At 55.8% G+C, this 17,821-nt stretch overlaps 2 protein-coding genes across 5 annotated transcripts; one reads left to right on the top strand and one right to left on the bottom strand.

Annotated features, from left to right (window-relative positions):
• Nucleotides 1–5,261: 5,261 nt before the first annotated feature.
• On the bottom strand, nucleotides 5,262–10,458 carry Fbxo2 (F-box protein 2). The gene is made up of 6 exons (XM_020181654.2): nucleotides 10,309–10,458; nucleotides 7,096–7,440; nucleotides 6,617–6,746; nucleotides 6,448–6,543; nucleotides 5,874–6,012; nucleotides 5,262–5,658 (listed from the first exon to the last, which is right to left on the bottom strand). The coding sequence occupies exons 1-6, from the start codon at nucleotides 10,328–10,330 to the stop codon at nucleotides 5,524–5,526; spliced, it is 867 nt and encodes a 288-aa protein (XP_020037243.1). The 5' UTR covers nucleotides 10,331–10,458; the 3' UTR covers nucleotides 5,262–5,523.
• A 33-nt stretch (nucleotides 10,459–10,491) lies between these two features.
• Nucleotides 10,492–16,566, top strand: Fbxo44 (F-box protein 44). 4 transcript variants are annotated; one of them, XM_074081346.1, is made up of 6 exons: nucleotides 10,492–10,758; nucleotides 11,773–12,063; nucleotides 14,097–14,194; nucleotides 14,364–14,459; nucleotides 14,569–14,704; nucleotides 16,391–16,566. In XM_074081346.1, exons 1-6 carry the CDS (start codon nucleotides 10,617–10,619, stop codon nucleotides 16,564–16,566), a joined length of 939 nt encoding a protein of 312 aa, XP_073937447.1. In that variant the 5' UTR covers nucleotides 10,492–10,616. The 4 variants fall into 4 exon arrangements, with proteins under 4 accessions (XP_073937447.1, XP_020037234.2, XP_073937448.1 ...); XM_074081347.1 differs by lacking the exon at nucleotides 10,492–10,758 and adding an exon at nucleotides 10,881–10,959; XM_020181645.2 differs by lacking the exon at nucleotides 14,364–14,459.
• The last annotated feature ends 1,255 nt before the right edge of the window (nucleotides 16,567–17,821 follow it).

Genomic DNA, 17,821 nt, shown 5'->3' with positions numbered 1-17,821 from the left:
AGCACCACCCCTGGGAAGGGGAGACCCAGCAGTGGGGTCACACACCCCCATGGGAGCCTAGCTTTGCAAAACACTCTCTGTGTGACCCCAGGCGATGCCGCCTGTCTCTGAGCCTCAGTTTCATCTCAGCCTCTAAAATGGGAATTATAATAATATGTAGGTGTGCTCCAAGTATTAAATACAAACACTCATGAACAAGGCTTTGGAGACGCCTAGCACACAGCTGTGACTTATCATGGACTTTAAAATTAGACTTTGGGGACACTTGCTATGCTCAGAAAATAACAAAGCCTTGCAGATCTGAGTGAACGAAACCAGCTCAGAGCTCCGGGTGGGAGAGGGGTTTCTCTGAATAACAGTAGTGGACTGAACTGCCAAGAAGGAGCTGTGAGCGCAATTCCCCGTTAGCCATCTACTTGTGGGACTTACTGAGGCACAGGAGAGTCTGAGACAGGGACTTACTGGGCCAAAAATAGCACCTGGCCAGTGCCCCATTCATGGGACAAGCATCCTGAGGCCATCCAGGTGTAGGAGGAGCCATGGAGATGGGAAAGGTACTGCTTTGGGAGCTCCTCCAACAGAGGCCTCCGCCCCAGCTGGATCTGCAGCCCACAGGGGACCTCAAGACACTGCCTGTCTGCGCCTCAGCTTCCTCCTCCACACTGGGATGAAGCCTCTGGAGGCGGGCGGGGCGCCTGCCGACCACGATGAGACACTGAGGTCGGGGAGTGACACACATGCACCCCTCCCACCCTTCACCAGGTGCCACAGCGTCCACCTCACTTCTCTGCTCAGAGTCTGGTGGGGGCTGCGACCCTGGGTGCACTGGCTCCAGAAGCTTGGAAACAGACCTCTGGGGGCCCTGGGAGCCATCACTGCAGATGAAGACACAGCAGAGCCAGGTGAAACCCAGCTGTTTCTGTTTGCAAATCCATGCTCTTGACCCTGAACAGGCGCCCACCCCCCACACCGGGGAGAGGAAGGGGGAGGGGAAAGCAGGGCAGGGGGAGGCTGGAGACCCCTGCACTCAGCTTCATTGATAAAAGGAGACCCCCAAAACAAAGGTAGGGGAGGGTGCCAGGGGGGGCCTGGGATAGTCATGATCAGGTGGCCCGGATCCTCAGGGAGGCAAACCCAGTGTATATATGTAGGGACTCAGCCCCAGCCCCCTACCTTGCCAGGCAGTTCTTCCTTACATCTCTCTGCGGTCTTTCCTGCTGCATCCACACAGACCCAGGAAGCCGCCCCCAACCTGACCCTGCAGCACGGCTGAGAGCGGTTCTGTCTGGCTCAGGGCGATAATCCTGCTGACAATTATTTGGCTTTTGTTGGAGGAGAATGAATATCACCTCATCTTAATCTTCTGCATTATTCTCCTTATTCACAGAGTCAACACAAGATTAGGTTTAATTTACCGGCGGGGCGGGGGAGGGGGGCAGAGGAGTAAAGATAGCAAAATCATCAGTCACAGGAGATCAGGATTGGATTTGCCTGGGCACTCTGTGTTCATTGCAGGCGAGGGGCCTGTGGGAAGACCCAGGGCTCTGTCCGGTGCAGAGGAAATAGGGGAGCCAAAGCCCCCAGACTCCTGCAGACCACCATCCCTTCCTTGTCCTCTGGGACTCAGGTCTCAGGGGATCCACCTTCAGAGGTGTTTCTCACAGCCCCTGGGCTAAGAGCATCTCCAAAGCCCAACAAGAGGACCCAGACTCAGCCCAGAGCAATGGAGAGCCCTGAGGCTCTGGATTCAAATCCCACTCTGAGCACGCCCGCATAGGAGCCCAGCCTGGTGAGCGCCTTGACCATGCTGACACCTAGTGGCTAGTGGAGGAACTGGTCCTTCCCTCCATCTACATCCACAGCTGAATATACTGTTTGGAAAAACGAGATTTGCAAGGCAAATTGGTCAGAAAGGCGAACAGGGACTTTTTCCATTACAAAATTACTAAACAGAGATATACACTGAGAAACCTAAGAGGAAATTAATTTCACCTTCCCAACCCCTTAGTCAAAATGGCCCAGAAACCCCTCGTACTCTGTCCTGCCAGGGTAATGTCACACATGGAAGCCAGGGGCCCCTGTCCTTGTCCTTTTCACTCTTGCCCCCTCCCTGGACGCCCCTCACTTCTCCCCTGCTCTGTCTCCAGCACGTCTCCATCTTTGATCCTGTACCACAGTGACCTGCTTCACTCCTGAGCTGGAAATCTGACTACTTACTTAATTAGATGAGCAAGTCACCCAACATCTCTGAACCTTAGTTCTTCTGTCTGTGAAATGGGGACACTTGTGTCTACCAGAGGCACACTTAGCACAGAAGCCCAAGTCCCCATGGGTCTCAGCACATGCCTGTCAGCACTACTGTCATCATCCTCTCACCCCGTTACTCCAGGGAAATGTTGACATCTGCTTGTCAAAGATTTGTCCCTACAGGAAACTGATACCATGCCTGAGGGCATAGCACAGAGTGGCTTCTCAAGAAACTCTCTGTCGCCTACCTATGTCTTCAAGCTAATTTCAAGTCACTCCCCTACTTGCTCACTGCCCCAAACCATGCTGCTTAACTTTCTGATCTGTAAAGCTCACTCCTACCCCAGGGCCTTTGCACTTGCTGCTCCTGGAAAACTCTCCCCTCCCCCCAGAAATATGCTCAGCTCTTTCCTCTTCATCGTTCATTTCATGTCACTTCTTCAGAGAGGTCCTTCCTGGTCACCTTGCCCAAAGAATCACTCACTCCCATCCTCACTCTCGTCTTTGTTTACTGCACTGTTATAAGTCAAGTGTGTAAGTGACTGAGTAGAATCCTGCTTCTCTGAACAATTAGCTGTGCAGCCTCAGGCAAGTTGCTTTACCTCTCTGTGCTTCAATTTGATCATCTGTAAAACTGGAAATATAATAGCCTCTACTTCACAAAGTTATTATGATAAATCCATACATATAAGGTTCTTAGAGTAGTACCTGGTGTGTAGACTGAAGGCTGTATCAGCCAGTAATTACTATGTTCTTTATTTGTTTACTGTATGTGTGTTTCTCCAACTACATTGTATATTCCAGGAGAGCAGAGAAAGTGTCTGTTTCGTCCTTGTCTAATGCACAGTGGGTGCTCAATAAATATTGATCAATTAGAAGGAAACATCGGGGACATACAGGCCACATCTGCTGCCATGGTCACCACTGTCCAGAGAGAGCCCTGGGGTGCCCCCTGCTGGACAGCATTCTGGTTTTTTTCCTTCAAGTGAACTAGGCTCTGCCTTCCTGTAATGACCCTGGGTTGTGACAGCACAGCTGAGGGTTAGGGCGCAGTTGGGGCCCAGTACCCTATATTAGGGTCTGTGCTCCTCCTGTGACTCTGGGTGTCACTTGCCACCACAGTCTCTTGTCCTCATATGCAGAAGAGCGATGATGACACCCACTTTCTTTCCCCATCTCTGACTGCGTGGCAAGGGGACATGATGACAGGAAGTCCCCTGAACCTGTGAGCCCTCCAGCAGCACGTCCCCACATAGCTCAGAGGCAGCCACTGTCTCCCTGAACTAAATACCACTGGCACGTCCTCTCCCTCCAGTGACAGACCCAGGGCAGCAGGCTGACAGGCCCCATTATTGGGGCCCCTGAGATCCATTCTGTGGGCTCCCTGCCCTCAGGACAGGGCACCCTTATCTGGGCTGCTGGCTCTGTCCCGAGCCAGGCAGTTGGGTGGGAGAAGCCTTGCTGGACTCGTGCCTCTCACCCACCCTTCCTGTCTCCCTGGCTGCTCTGCCCTCCTGTCCCTCCACCTGTCCCCACCCCAGAGGCTCTCTTGCCACATTTGCTCTGGCCAACCCCAAGGCCTTTGGCTCTGGTTACTGGCCATATAGCAAAATTCCTCCAGTTGAATCTCCAGCTGGAGCCCCAGGCCCCCATCCCGAAAGCCACACGGGCACCTTGAATTAAGGGAGTCCCACCTGCAGCACCTCCCACATTCCTGCCCTAGCATCAAGGCCTTGGACACCCCACCCTGGACTCCTGGCCTCTGAGGCCCACTGTCTGTCCAGCCTCCTCCCACAGCACCATGAGGGCTCCTGTCCTGTCATTTCTCCACAGCCACCCCCCTACACGCCCACCCTTACTTCCTCTCCTCAAAGCGCCACCTTGCCAGCTTCTGCATGGAAGCTCATGGGGTACACCCCTTCCTTTGTCACCCTTTATCCACCAGCCCAGGGCCAGGCATCCCATCCTTTGTGATTGGCAACTCGGGCAAGTATGGACCTTCCCTTTCCCAGGGACCAGGACTCCCCAAGAAAGGACTGTGGGGGCCCTTGGGGTGGGGGCTTTGTGTCCCCCTTCAGCCTGGGATTCCCTGAGATCAAGGCTTTGCTTCATCTGTCAGACTGGGATGACCCAGGACACTGCTCCAGGTGTCCCACCTTCCATGTGTCCAGGCTGCTGATTCTTCCTGGGCAGACTGTCTTCACTTCAGGGCCCCACAGAGGGTCTGTAGGGTTGGATTCCAGAATCCAATGAATGAATGCATGGGCATGGACAGGCAGGCCCCAGCTTGGCCCCTGGCACCCCATCTGACACCAGAGCTCAGAATCAAAGCAGAGCTGGGGAGGGGGGCAGGGGTCCCAATGATTGCATTAGGCTGCATTTCAGAAAGGAGGGCAGAGGTTCCAAGACTTTCCACTATCCTCCCCACCCACCACCATCCCATCAGCTCCTGAACATCCACACAGGGCTTGGAAACAGCCCATGAGGGCTTGGCTCCTATCTAATCCAATACTGGGCCAGGGAGGGCAGTGCAAAGTGGGTGTGAATGAAGAGGGATACCAAACACCACGTCTCCTCACCCCTCCCCCCCACACACACCTCGCACCCCAAGTCACTCACCTCCATCTCTGGTACCCAGACCTGGGGCAGCCACTACCACTCTGCCTCTGGGAATGGAGTGAGGAGTGGAGGTGAGGTACCAAGGTCTAGGATAATCACTGGGCCAAGAGAGACCTGGAGGGCACCCCCCCCCCCAGCCCTGTTCTGGCCTCTGGGCAGCTTGGGTGTCGTTCAGGCGCCAGGCCCAGCTTGCCCCTCCTTAGCCTCACAATCCCAGCCTTTGTCCGATGGCCTCCTGCCCAGGCTCAGCTGGCCCCATACCAGCCGAGCCGAGTGCCCCTGGAAACGGGACCAGCTGGAGCTTCACCAAGTACTTTTCCAAGCCCAGGCCAGGGGCCCTCAGGAGGCAGAGGAGGAGGGGGAGGTATCCATTCATCCGTCTGTTCACTCATTCCTTCCTTGAACAAATAGTATTTATTGAGTGCCCACTTTGAGGAAGGCACAGTGCTAGGTGCACAGGATTCGGCAGCAGGCCCACGCCCCTCGGAACTCACATTCTAGAAGCGGCTGCAATCTGGGCTGGGAGCAATGGGCAGGAGAGGGGCAGGTGCCAGGCGCGGGTAAGGTGAGGATGCGGCTACCGACTAAGTTAAGGCCGATTTACCCCAGGGCCTCTCCCGCTCCAGGGCGGCTGGGGAAGGGTGGAGGAGGAGCCGCTCAGGGCTCCACCCACACGCTGCTGTTGGTCACCCGGGCTCCGAACCAGCCCTTCCAGTAGACCGAGTCCTGTCCCCCGTGCTCGAAGCGGACGAAGCGGACTCCTGGCCCGTAGTCGGTGAAGGTGTGGGAGATCTGGGTGGGAGAGGATAAGTCAGCTTCAGGGGTCCTCAGGCCCTCCTTGCCCGCCCCCATCGCCCCGCCCCGGTGCAATGACCGGTCTCCAGCTGGGTTTCTCCGCAGAAATACCAGCTCTGGACCACCCTCGCCCCGCTCCCCAACCTGTGCGCCACGGCGGGGCTTCCAAGAGTCCCGCCCCTGCCACTCAGGCCCCTCCCCTGCAGGCTCACCTCGATCCAGCCACCATCGTCGCTGTCCTGGGGCACTGCCACCTGTCCACTGGTGAACTCAGCCAACACATCCTCGTGCTCCGACAGCAGCCTCACGGTGAGCTCGTACAGGCAGCCGGCGTCGGTGCGTCCCGAGTACCTGCGCGGAGGGAGCGCGCCCGGCATCACCTGCTGCCTAAGTTTTCTTCTGCCGGGCATCTTTGCCCGCCAGTGTACCAACAGTGTCCCCATTTCACAGATAAGAAAGCCGAGATCAGAGAGACAAAGGGACTGACCCAAGATCCAAAGGCAAGGACCAAACCCCGGACCTAACTTTAGAACCAAAGCCGGCCCAGAAAACACGTTTTTTGTTGAATTAGTGGACTGATCACATACACACACACGTGAATGTATATGTACATATATGTATATATACTCTAATATTTAAAATCTCAGATTAATTTCCACCTTTTCCTAAAACTGGGGCGCTGCCAACCCTTGCAGACCCCTGACCCACAGCACTAGAGCTGGCGTCTGCTCCTTGCACCCCTCGGTTCTCCCCACCCATCCAATCCTGGCCCCCACGGTCTCTCACCAGTCCTTCACCACGATAGCCGGCTGGGTGGTGTCCAGCAGCTCTTCCCAGTAGCCCTCAGCCTGCAGGTCAATGATCTGTGCTTTGCGACACCACCTGGGAGAACTGGAGTCAGGCTGGGGGCCCCTCACCGCCAAAGCTCCCCCTCCTCCGCACCCTTTCTCCTTACTCAAAGGAGGAGGCGAAGTACTTCTTGACGCTGTCATCGTGGGTGAATTCCACCCCACTGTCTCCAGGCAGCTCCTCCACCCTCCAGCCATCCCCACCGTGCTCCACGTCGCACCAGCCCTCCAAGTCCTCTGTAGGAACACAACAGCCCCATCCTGGTCACCCAGTCCCTGCTATGACAGTGGAGGGCAGAGCGGGCGCGGTACTTTCACGGTGTGGGGGTGGGTAGGATGGTGGGCATCGGAGCAGATTGTCCACAGGGCCTGTCCCGCCCCAGCTCACTGAGGGTGGCAGGCTCAGGGAAAGAGACACCCCTGGGAGCAGGTGGCCGAGAACTATAATGACAGTATTAGCAGGGGCTGCTCTGTGCTGGGGACTGCGCCAAAGCGCTTCATCTCATTAACCCCGAAGCGGGCCCCGGGGCACCACAGACCCGTTTTCCAGAAGGGGCAGCTGAGCTCCCTAGGACGCGGCTCTCACCTTCCCCGCACGGATTGCGCAGCAAGTTGCGCCGCCGCTTGCTCAGGAAGTAGAACTGCTGCCAGTGGTCGCGCTCCTCGTCCGCGTCGCCCTCCGGCACCAGCCCCTCCTGCTGGCACTTGAGCAGCCACAACGGGGCGCCATCCACCAGCTCCTTCCAGCGCAGGCACACCAGGCGGCAGGCCTGCACCAGCTCCGCCGCGGGCAGCTCGGCCAGCACGCGCAGCAGCAGCGGCTCGGGCAGCTCGGCCAGGTACGCGGCTGCAGCCTCCTCCTCCTCGTCCTCCCGCCGCTCTTCTGTGCACGCCTCCTCCGGGCTGGCCTCCTCTGGCTGGCCCATGCTCTCTGCCAGCAGGGGTGGATAGGGAGGTTGTGACTCCCCCCAGACTGTCCCCCTCCACCATCCCTGGGACAACCACAATTGGAACCCAGGATTCTGTGACTCTTAGTGACCAGAGACGAGGGCGAAGGGGACAGAGCCACAGGGTCCCCTACTCTGGAAGAATTTACTCCCCTGTAGGGATGGTAAGCCCTGATCTGGGCAGAGGAAACTGAGGCCCAGAGAGGCCTAACAGCTTCTTCCAGACCACAATGAAGCAACAATCCTGAGATTGTTGATGGCAGCCATCTGTAGCCTGTCCTGACACTTCCTCAGTAGGCCCCCTCTGTGGCCCCTGCTCTTCTCACCTCCTCAGGAAGCCTTTCCAGACTTCCTCTAGTAACAAGCTCTCACAGTCCAAGTTCAAAGGCAGTTAAGGGCTTCCTAGCTTTTGTCCTGGGGTGCTATAGTTTGTTAAATGCCTTTGTCAGCAATGGACTGATCTCATGAGGGCGGGAACTTGACTTGGGAAAGTTATGTCCTTCCCTGGTGTGGGTTGGGGTCAGTTCAAGAGCTCCTGTTTATTTGGGTTCTTGGCAAGTGTGAAGACACTGTCCGAAGCATTTCAGTTACTCCTTATATCCTCAAACCACCACTTCCAGGTTGTGCCTGTGGCTGTCCTTATTTCACTGATGAGGAAACTGAGGCACAGAAAGGTGACATGGCCTGGGAATAAGTAGTTGGAGCATGCATATGGACTCAGACCATCTGGGTTCAACCTCAATGGCCAGTTTTAACAAAAGAATTCTTGAGTTAGTAGGCACGGCTATGATTTTGATTTTACAGATTAAAACACTCAGGCTCGGAGATGAGAAGTGACTTACTGAAGGTCACAATGGTAGAAGACCAGAGGACCTTAGGACTAAAGGGAAGGGAGACGCAGCTGTCCCCAGCAGCCGCCGTTGTGTGACTCGGAATGGGAAACAGTCCATCAAACAGAAAGGTAGATACAGGTGCTTGGGAAAGGCAAACATCTTCACTCTCCTCTTTGCCCACGCCTGGTCCTTGATTTCCTCATCTATGACATGGGAATGGCCATTGTGCAGAACACTGGGACAATACTAAGGTCCGAATCCCTGGAGGAGGGACAAGGCCATTCTGAAAAGAAGGCCTGGGCTGATGTCAGCAGTGGCTGGCTGGACAGTCTCTTGGATCCCAGCCCATCTCAGCTGGGCAGTGGAAGCCATGGTAAACAGATACTAAGTGCCCAGTATTGATAAAGGAGGGCGAGCTGGAGAGAGGAGACAGGGCCACCCTGGGTGACCGGGAGACCACCACTCTGAAGACCTGGGAAGGAAGGGGAGTTCCTAAGACTGAGCCCTGGAAAGCTAAGGAGGTAGTGCCTTGGCAGGCCTGGACTGGGGGAAGGGACAGATGGAAGGGTCAAGAACCCCATCTGGGTGTTGCCAGGACCTGGAGTTTGAACCTCCTCACATGCAGCATACACACACACACACACACACACACACACACACACACAACCAGAATCAGACCCTAGAGAGCAGAATCAAGGTTGCCCTGTTTCTCAGAGCCCAGAACAAATAGTAAGTAAGTCTTAATGACTCTTCTCAAACATGGCTTGGTTTCCCTTCATTGCTAGCATTTAGGGCTATCACTTTTAATGATAATAGAGGTTACCCTTTCCCTCTTGGAAATGAGAAAACAGGCCCAGAGAGTCCTAGCAGCTTCTCTCAGGTTACACTGAAAAACATGGGGAAGGCAGAAAGGAAAGTGTCTTGTGTGCCCGACCTGCTGCTCTCTGGGGAGCTAGGCCCAATGTCCTCTCTTTCCACCACCCCAGCCCTGCCCTGGCCCAGAAGACATCTGATGCTCCCCCGAAAGGTGCACCTCACCCAGTCCCTTCTCCTGGCCCCCAGGCCTGGCACTGAGGCCCCAGATCCTATTACATCCCCCACCATCTCCCTCGCACACACAAGTCCTCACATTGTTGCTGCAGCAAAGTTATTTGGCCCTGGAAGCTGCCTCTGAGGCTGACTCACCTGTGTTAGGCCCTGGAGTCCGGGCAAGGACTGAACCCTGGGAAAAATTGGGAGCCCATCCTGGGGCTCTATAAGGGCTGTTCACGGGGCCAGACTGGGAGAGCAGCTACAGGAGGCTGGGGTTTTCCCAATGGAGGAGAGGCCTGGTTACCTGAATGTGCATCAGTTCACTGCCTGCCACCCCAGCAATGCCTACCCCAGCAAGGGCTGGGAAGGAAGGGGTGGAGATGATCAGCAGGCAAGTCTTGTCCCCACTCTGACTCAGCAGGCAGTCGGAGGGATGGAGGGGTCTTTAGTGCCAGAAAAGATGACTGGGCAGTCCTAGAGGGCCCAAGAGCATTCCCCGGCCTTTTCCTACAGCTAGCCTCGTTCTTAGTGAACATCCTGAGGGCCCAGGCGAAGTGCAGCCTCTCAGAAAAGGGCACCACAGAGGGAGGAAGCCAGGACAGGTGGGGAGAGGCCCTAAATCCAAGAATCCATGGTTTTTAGGCTGCTCAAGGGCCTGAACTGGCAACCAGAAGTTGCTGGAAGAAAAGGCCTGCAGGCACCTCCATCCCCCAGCCCCACCACCCTCAGGAACCGGGAGGCAGGCATGTTGGAGGTCTCTGATGTCATTTCTAGGACCTAGGAGTCCTCTTCCCAAGGCCTCCCGCCGGATCGCGACACCAGACAGAAGCCTGTGCTCCTGGGCTGTCAAGGGCTTTGCGCGCTTGAAACTTTGCGCGCCTGTTCTCGGGGGTCCCCCCTCGCACTCCGAAGACCCTCTCTGGGGCGCTTGTCCACCTGCCCGGTTTTCCCTCCGGGATGGAGCGAATGGGTCCAGGCGGCGGCTACCTGGGTCACCGTCTCCGTCCATCGCTGCGGAGCGCGGTCGTAAGAGGAGGAGGAGCCGATGCGCTGCGGGCTGCGAGTCCCGCGGCGGCGGCGGCGAGTCCAGGCGCTGCCCGCGTCTGGCCGGGTCCCGGCGACCGCGCCTCTTAAAGGCCCCGCGCCCGCTCCGCCCCTCCTCTGGCCCCGCGCCCCGCCGCCCCGCAGTCCCCACGCGCGGAGGAGGCCTAAGGCTGCTGTCTCCCGGGCGGACCCAAGAGATCGGGAAAGGTCAGGCGTCGGTTTTCTTAATTGAGGGCGGAGATGCGGGTCCGATGTGCGGTGTCACCCAGCTCGCCCCTGAGATAGCTACGGGGAGGAGGCGGCGAGGGGGCAGGGCGAGTCTGGGCCCCAAGAGTCCAGGCGGACTTGCGGGGAAGGAGGTTCCTTCCGCTCTCCCCGCCCATCTCCCCCCAGGTAATTTTCCTTCGACGCAGTGGGGGGCGCGTCCGGGGCCTGCGCGGGCGGGGCGGGGCGGGGCGGGGCGCGGGCTGCGGGGCGGGGCCGGAGCTGGGCGGGGCCTGGCGGGTGGGGGCGGGGCCGCATCCCCGGCCACCGCAGGCCCTGGCAGCGCAGCCTTGCGGCCCGGCGGGATCGCGCAGCGGCCTCCGAACGCAGGTGACCGCGTAGGGGGCACGGGTAGCGCCGGGGAGGGGGCTCAGAGGCGGGGTCCTGGCGGCTTCACGGCCCCGCGCGCGTCCAGGCGGCCCGGCGCCAACCAGACCCAAGCCGCGGGTTGCACTGCGCGGCCGCGAACCGAGGCCTGGCCGGGGACGCGGTCTGGGGTCGCACATCTGCACAAAGGTGTGAGTCCCGACTGTGTGGGGGAGGGGGAGGGCGTTTTAAAGTCACGGCGTGGTACTGGAACAGGGGGGTGGTAATGGGGCAGGCGCTCGGGGACCTGAGACCGGTGGGGGTGGGGAGATAGGAAGGGCAGTTTCCATTGCCCACCCTCTGTCCAGTACCAGCTACGCAGGTCATTTTCTCCCAGATCTTGAGAAAGTCACGGAGCGACTCATCCTGCTTGCAGAATGGGAGAGGGCGAAGTGACACAGGCAGGCTGGGCTGCTCTGGGCCTCCTAATTTCCCCTCTAAAGTGTGTCTGACCTTTTGAAAACGCTAGCCCCAGAATCAGAGGATGGGCTTCAAGACCTTGGGCGGCTCCACGAGGCTGCCTGCGGGCGCCAGGGTGTGCGGGGTAATCAGAGCTCTATTTTACTGAGTACCTGCTGTGTTCCTCGGACTGCCCGGTACTATCCCTGGCCCCATACACAGAGGAGGACACTGAAGCTCAGAGAGGCACAGTGACTCCTGAGACAGCCAGTGGCAGTTGAGATGGGACCCGCCCCCCGCCCCCCAGCAGCAGGTGCTGCAGATGACAGATCCCCGGGACAGGGCCAGGTGTGGAGTGCAGCTTCTTAACGTCCACAGGAAGGTGGTGTTCAGAAGCCCCCACCATGGCCGTGGAGAACATCAACGAGCTGCCGGAGAACATCCTGCTGGAGCTGTTCACACATGTGCCCGCCCGCCAGCTGCTCCTGCGCTGCCGACTAGTCTGCAGCCTCTGGCGGGACCTCATCGACCTCGTGAGCCTCTGGAAACGCAAGTGCCTGCGGGAAGGCTTCATCACTGAGGACTGGGACCAGCCTGTGGCCGACTGGAAGATCTTCTATTTCCTTCGCAGCCTGCACAGGAACCTTCTGCACAACCCCTGTGCTGAAGGTGGGGTACAGAGGGGTCCCAAGTTCCCCAACATACACACTGTCATGATAACAGCTAATACTTACTGAGTGCTTACTGTGAGCCAGGTCCTTTGACTGGCTTAACGAACGCCTTGTAATCCTGTTTCAGTAACTTAGGGATAGGTACTGTTCATGCACCCACTTTTCAGATGAGCAGACTGAGGCCAAGGATAGTGTTTCTTATTCCACTCTTAAGATTATTTCTCCTGGGAAGGGAATGGTGGCCAGTTGGAACTGATTGTGCCCAAGAGACAGTCATAGCAAAGTTTTGCTGGTCTCAATTGCATACTCCAGGACTGGGCCTACTGAGAATACAGACAAGTGAAAGACCCAATCTTCTTTCCAGCCACTGGCAAAACAAGGCCCCTAGTCACCTGCACACCTTCCCCTGCTATGTAGTAACTTGTCTCTGGAGTTACACTGGCACAGGACAGGGCCTTGCTCTCTGTTGCTGGTCAAACTCTAGAAAAAATGATGACAAAACAACTGCAAGGTATCCAGAGACGTCAGGTCCCTGCCTTCCTCCACTCCCCAGCAGCAGCCATGCTCTTGCCCAGCACTTGACAGACTATGGTCCGTGAACCAAATGTAGCCAAGGAGTTTAAAGTAGTTTTCTGTTTTTAAATGATTGTGAAACACAAAATAAGGCTGGGCATGTTAGTCCACATCTGTAATCCCAGCTTCTTGGGAGGCAGGTCAAGGTTCAAGGCCAGCCAAAGGCAAAAAGTTAGCTTGTTTGTCTCAACAAACAAGCCAGATGATGGAAGTACCTGCCTGTCATCCCAGCTACATGGGAGGTATAGGTAGGAGTGATCAATCAAGCTCCAAGTTCAGCCTGGGCAAAAACTTAAGACCCTATCTGAAAAAAATAACATAAAGCAAAAAAGAGCTGGAGGTGTAACTCAAGTGGTAGAGTGCCTAACTAGCAAGCACAAAGCCCTGAATTCAAACCCCAGTACTCCCAAAGCCAAAAATAAGTAATAGGGATAGTAAGTGGCCCACAGAAGCTAAAATACACTTTGCAGCAAGTATCCCAGTCCAGTGGCTCATGCCTGTAATCCTAGCTACTCAGGAGGCAGAGATTAAGAGTAGTTCAAAGCCAGCCCCGGGTTTGCTGAAACCCTACCTCAAAAATACCTGACATAAAAAAGAGTTAGGTTTACAAGGGGTATAGCACCTTCCTAGCAAGTGTGAGGCCCTGAGTTCAAACCCCAGTACCAGCAAAAAAAGAAAGTTTTCTAGCCCCTGTTCTTTTTCTTTTGGTTGTTTTGGGGTTTGAACTCAGGGCTTTGAGCTTGCTAGGCAGGTACTCTACCACTTGAGCCACACTTCCAAGCCTTTTTGCCCTGATTATTTTGGAGAGAAGGTCTTACTTTTAGCCCAGGCTGGCCTGCACTGTGGTCCTCCTAGTGCAGGAGGGTGTGTGCCCAGCTTTTCTCCATTGAGATGTGGTCTCACAAACCTTTTATGCTGGGCTGGTCTACAATGGCAATCCTCCCCATCTCCACCTACCACGCAGCTCAGGACGACAGGTGTATGACACCACACCCAGCTATATGTTGAGATGGGGTCTCATGAACTTTTGGTACAGGCTGGCCTGGAACCATGATCCTTCCAATTTCAACCCCTCAAGTAGCTGGGATTACAGGCATGAGCCACTAGTGTCCAACTCCCAGCTCCTGTTCTTGACTCTAGTTTACAGAGAAGGCCAAGGCTCAGAGAGAAAGCAACTTGTCTGAAGCCACACAGCTCAGTGTTGGTAGAACCAGTAGGAGATTTGGGTCTGTCCAGTCCAGGACCGTGTTCTCCATCACAGAAGGAGTCTGGTGGTTCATATCTTGTTTCATCCAGGATTCTCGGTGGAAATCACTTACCTGATGTGGAAGTGAGCAGTGGATCTGCAGTGACCCACAACTTGGGGGTAGAGGGCAGCTGCTGAGGTCCTCGGAGAAGAGGGGAAGGAAGGGGACCACTGAGGCACTTCCGGCATGGTGAACCCTGCTTTTCCACCAGAGGGATTTGAGTTCTGGAGCCTGGATGTGAATGGAGGTGATGAATGGAAGGTGGAGGATCTCTCTAAAGACCAGAGGAAGGAATTCCCCAATGACCAGGTCAAGAAATACTTCGTGACTTCTTATTAGTAAGATCTGGGGGTCTCTGGTGTGGGGGGGTGCCCAAGACACTGCATCCAAGGGTCTCTCCCACCCCGGGGAGGGCAGCCTAGGTCCCAGTGCCCTGCTGATGAACCCCAGTCCCGTCCACTCCTCTGCCTGCCCCCAGCACCTGCCTCAAGTCCCAGGTGGTGGACCTCAAGGCCGAAGGGTATTGGGAGGAACTGATGGACACCACCCGGCCGGACATCGAGGTCAAGGACTGGTGAGTGCCTGGGGCGAGGGTCTGGGGTGGGGGACCTGCCACTCAGGCCCCCTACCCCCACCCTGCCCCCCATCTCCCAGGCCCTGACTGACCCTCCCTCTGCCTACAGGTTCGCAGCCAGGCCAGACTGCGGGTCCAAGTACCAGCTGTGCGTCCAACTACTGTCATCTGCCCACGCACCTCTGGGGACCTTCCAGCCAGACCCAGTGACAATTCAACAGAAGAGCGATGCCAAGTGGAGGGAGGTATGTGGGCCCTGGAGGGAAAGGGCAGGCCCCCCTCAAGCCTGAGGCTGCAGTCAGACAGGCCTGGGATCAGATCCAAGCTTAGTCCCTTCTCACCTGGGCTTTGGTGGCTCTGAGCCTCAGTAGCTTCACTGTAAAATGGGAACGACAATGTTTCTGTCTTAGAGGTCTGAGAGAGGTCAGCCACAGGGTGCTGGCAGAGCCAGATCCAGAAAATGCTCAGAACAGTGGGGTGGGGTTGGGGCACATAGAGAGCTTGTCTAGCATGTGTGAGGCCTGGGTTCAGTCCCTAGTCCAACAAAAAATTAAGATGCAAAATCAAAAAACTTTCAGAAAAGTTGACCATAACTAATTGCTAATATTAATTATGACTATAGTGGGTGATTTTTGATCTTACTGTGGATTTAACAGGTATGACCCCACCCCATGTCCAGGAGACTGGACTTACAGTTTCACTTAGAATTTTTCTTTTCTTTCTTTCTTTCTTTATTTTGCGGTAGTAGGGCTTGAACTCAAGGCCCCAACACTTGCTAGGCAGGCATTCTACCACTTGAGCCATTCTGCCAGCCCTTTTTTTGTGATGGGTTTTTTCAAGGTAGGGTCTCACAAAAAATTTGCTTGGGGCTGGCTTCGAACTGTGACTCTCCTGATCTCTGCCTCCTGAGTAGCTAGGATTACAGGCAGTACGCGGCTGATTTAGGATTTTTCCAACGTATGGTGGGTTTATCAGGCTCATCAGACAATTAAATGCAGTCCCAGTGTACGGCAATTTCACCCTACAGGTTTATCTGGACAACACCCCGTGGTAAATTGAAGAGCTTCTGGATCTGGACATGTATTGCACTTTTTTTTTTTGGTGGTACTGCAGCTTAACTCAGGGCTTTACTCTTGCTAGACAGGTGCTCTACCACCTGACCACACCTCCAGCCCTGCACATACTGTCTTAAAAGGCCAGGTACAGATATCTTAGGCTTCAAAAGGATCTCCTGAATCTACCACAATTCCTCAACCCTCAGCTCTACTTGAAAACATCCTTAGGCAACATGTAAGCAAGTGGGCACGACTGTGTTCCAATAAAGCTTTATTTACAAAAGTAGGAGGCAGGCCTGCAGGCAGCAGTTGACCAACCCCTGATCTAGAGCAGCACTGTCCAGTAGGACTTCCTGCAGTGATAGATACCGTTCACATCTTCACTAGCCAGGATAGTAGCCAGCAGCCATGTGAAACTGGGTGTTTTGTTTTGTTTGAAGAGCAGCAAAGATTTATTTAGCAAAGCTGGGACTGTTAAACCCTTACTAACAGTCAGTAGTTTCTAGTATGACTGATTAACAAAACTTTTTATTTTACCTAATTTTAGTTAATTTTAACTTAAATAGATACATGTGCCTGGTGATGACCTCATTGGACATCCTCTGGCAGCCAGCAGTTTCTTTTAGTTCCTTTGAGCGCTGGGATAATCCTGTGGAGTGGACTGGGCACCATTTTACTGATGAGAAAACTGAGACACAGATAACTAAGATGGTTTGCCCAACATTACAGAGCTAAACCCAGCATTCCACCTGCTGATCCTGGTCCAACCCTAAAAACACACCTTTCTGGCTCCGTTGACCACCCCCCCCGCCCGGGGAAGTGCTGGCCTCAGGACCAGTCCCCTTGACCTCTCCCCTTCCTTTGCCTACCCTCTAGGTCTCTCACACGTTCTCCAACTACCCACCCGGCGTCCGCTACATCTGGTTTCAGCACGGCGGCGTGGACACTCACTACTGGGCAGGCTGGTACGGCCCGAGGGTCACCAACAGCAGCATCACCATCAGGCCCGCACTGCCCTGACGCCCTCCAAGCTCCCATCTGCTGAACCCTGACTGGTAAATGGCTGTCAGAGAAGGGCCAGGCGTGGGAAGGGGAGGTGGAAGTCAGGCATCCCCGGCCACCTGTTTGTGGAGCCCCTAGTCTGGGTAGCCCTCAAATGCTGTGAGTCCCACTCTCCACTGAGGTCCTGACCTGATGCCTTCAGGGAGGCCTGCTGGGCCCAGCTAAGAGATGGAGCATCTGAGGGGAGGGAGGTGCAGGTTGTCCCCAGGCTGCTCAGAGAGGGGTCTCCAAACTTGGATGCCCACCCAGATCTACAAGTCTACCCACCCCACCCTCTCCCACACACATCTTTCTCTCTGTATTCTTTGGGAGCCCTTGGAGAGGGACAGGCAGAACACTGGGCGAGCCTGTGACTGCCTTTGACTTACAGACAATGGCGGGCCAGCCTGCACTTCGGACAGATCTGAGAGTGGCAGGGGGCTCTGGTGGCCCATCTGTCTTCTGTACCGCTACCTTCTGAGGTCTTTAAGCCCTCTGCCCGCCTATTCAGAAGAGGGGCTCTGGTCCTGATGTTCAGACCTGGTTTGAAATGGACAAGATAGGCCCAGGATGGGGTGAGGTCCAGGCTGGGTAGGGACTGTCCTGACTATCATTGAAGTCCTAGAAGCCAGACAGGTGTCAGGTGGCACAAGGCCCCAAGGACCCAGGGAATGCTCCTTAGGGTGATCTGGGGTAGCTGGGGGGTGGGGAGGGCGCAGACTGGGCACCGGAGCCCTGGAGAAAGGGAGGGGGCGTCCCAGCACCACATGTTCACCTCCAAACCCAGGCCAGGCTCCCTGTGGCTTGGAGATGATTTAAGCCCCCAGCCACCCAGCCTCCACCATGCCCCGCTGCCGGAAGGCAGCCCTGTCCACCCTGGTCCTCCTCCATGCAGCCAAATAAAAAAGTGTTCCCTTCTGTGCCCTGTGGCTTGCGTTGAGAAGGGCACTCAGGTGGGCCTGCCCCACAGGGATAGTGGTATTCCTTCTTTGCAATGGTTCAGAGGGGGCAACCTTTCAAAAGCCAGACCATTGCAGACCCCAGGTCACAGGTGGACCCCTCCGCGTGGCAGACACCTTGTCCTCCCCACAGCCCTGCAGCCCTGCAGCCCTGCCTCTGGCACTGGGGGCTGAGTGTGTGGGTTTCTCTGGGCAGCCCTTGGCACTGTGTGAGTCATGCCACCCAGACACAGGTTTCTGATGTCACTCTTCGCCAATAGCTTTGCTGACATTGGTGAGTGCAAAACATTTAGAACAGTGTCTGGCA

Source organism: Castor canadensis, chromosome 7 (genome assembly GCF_047511655.1).
Source record: "Castor canadensis chromosome 7, mCasCan1.hap1v2, whole genome shotgun sequence".
Classification (NCBI taxonomy): domain Eukaryota; kingdom Metazoa; phylum Chordata; class Mammalia; order Rodentia; family Castoridae; genus Castor; species Castor canadensis.
This window is presented reverse-complemented; position numbering and strand designations above follow the sequence as displayed.

Bases quoted from the DNA above. Each gene is read 5' to 3' on its own strand.
- Fbxo2 (XM_020181654.2), bottom strand. From the start codon at position 10,330: ATGGACGGAGACGGTGACCCAG. The intron at 6,747-7,095 runs GTGAGAGCCGCG...GTGTTCCTACAG, and splicing joins GCGCAATCCGTGCGGGGAAG to AGGACTTGGAGGGCTGGTGC. The intron at 6,544-6,616 runs GTAAGGAGAAAG...CAGTTCTCCCAG, and splicing joins TACTTCGCCTCCTCCTTTGA to GTGGTGTCGCAAAGCACAGA.
- Fbxo44 (XM_074081346.1), top strand. From the start codon at position 10,617: ATGTGCGGTGTCACCCAGCTCGCCCCTGAGATAGCTACGGGGAGGAGG. The intron at 10,759-11,772 runs GTAATTTTCCTT...TAACGTCCACAG, and splicing joins CCCCGCCCATCTCCCCCCAG to GAAGGTGGTGTTCAGAAGCC. The intron at 14,705-16,390 runs GTATGTGGGCCC...CCTACCCTCTAG, and splicing joins GCGATGCCAAGTGGAGGGAG to GTCTCTCACACGTTCTCCAA.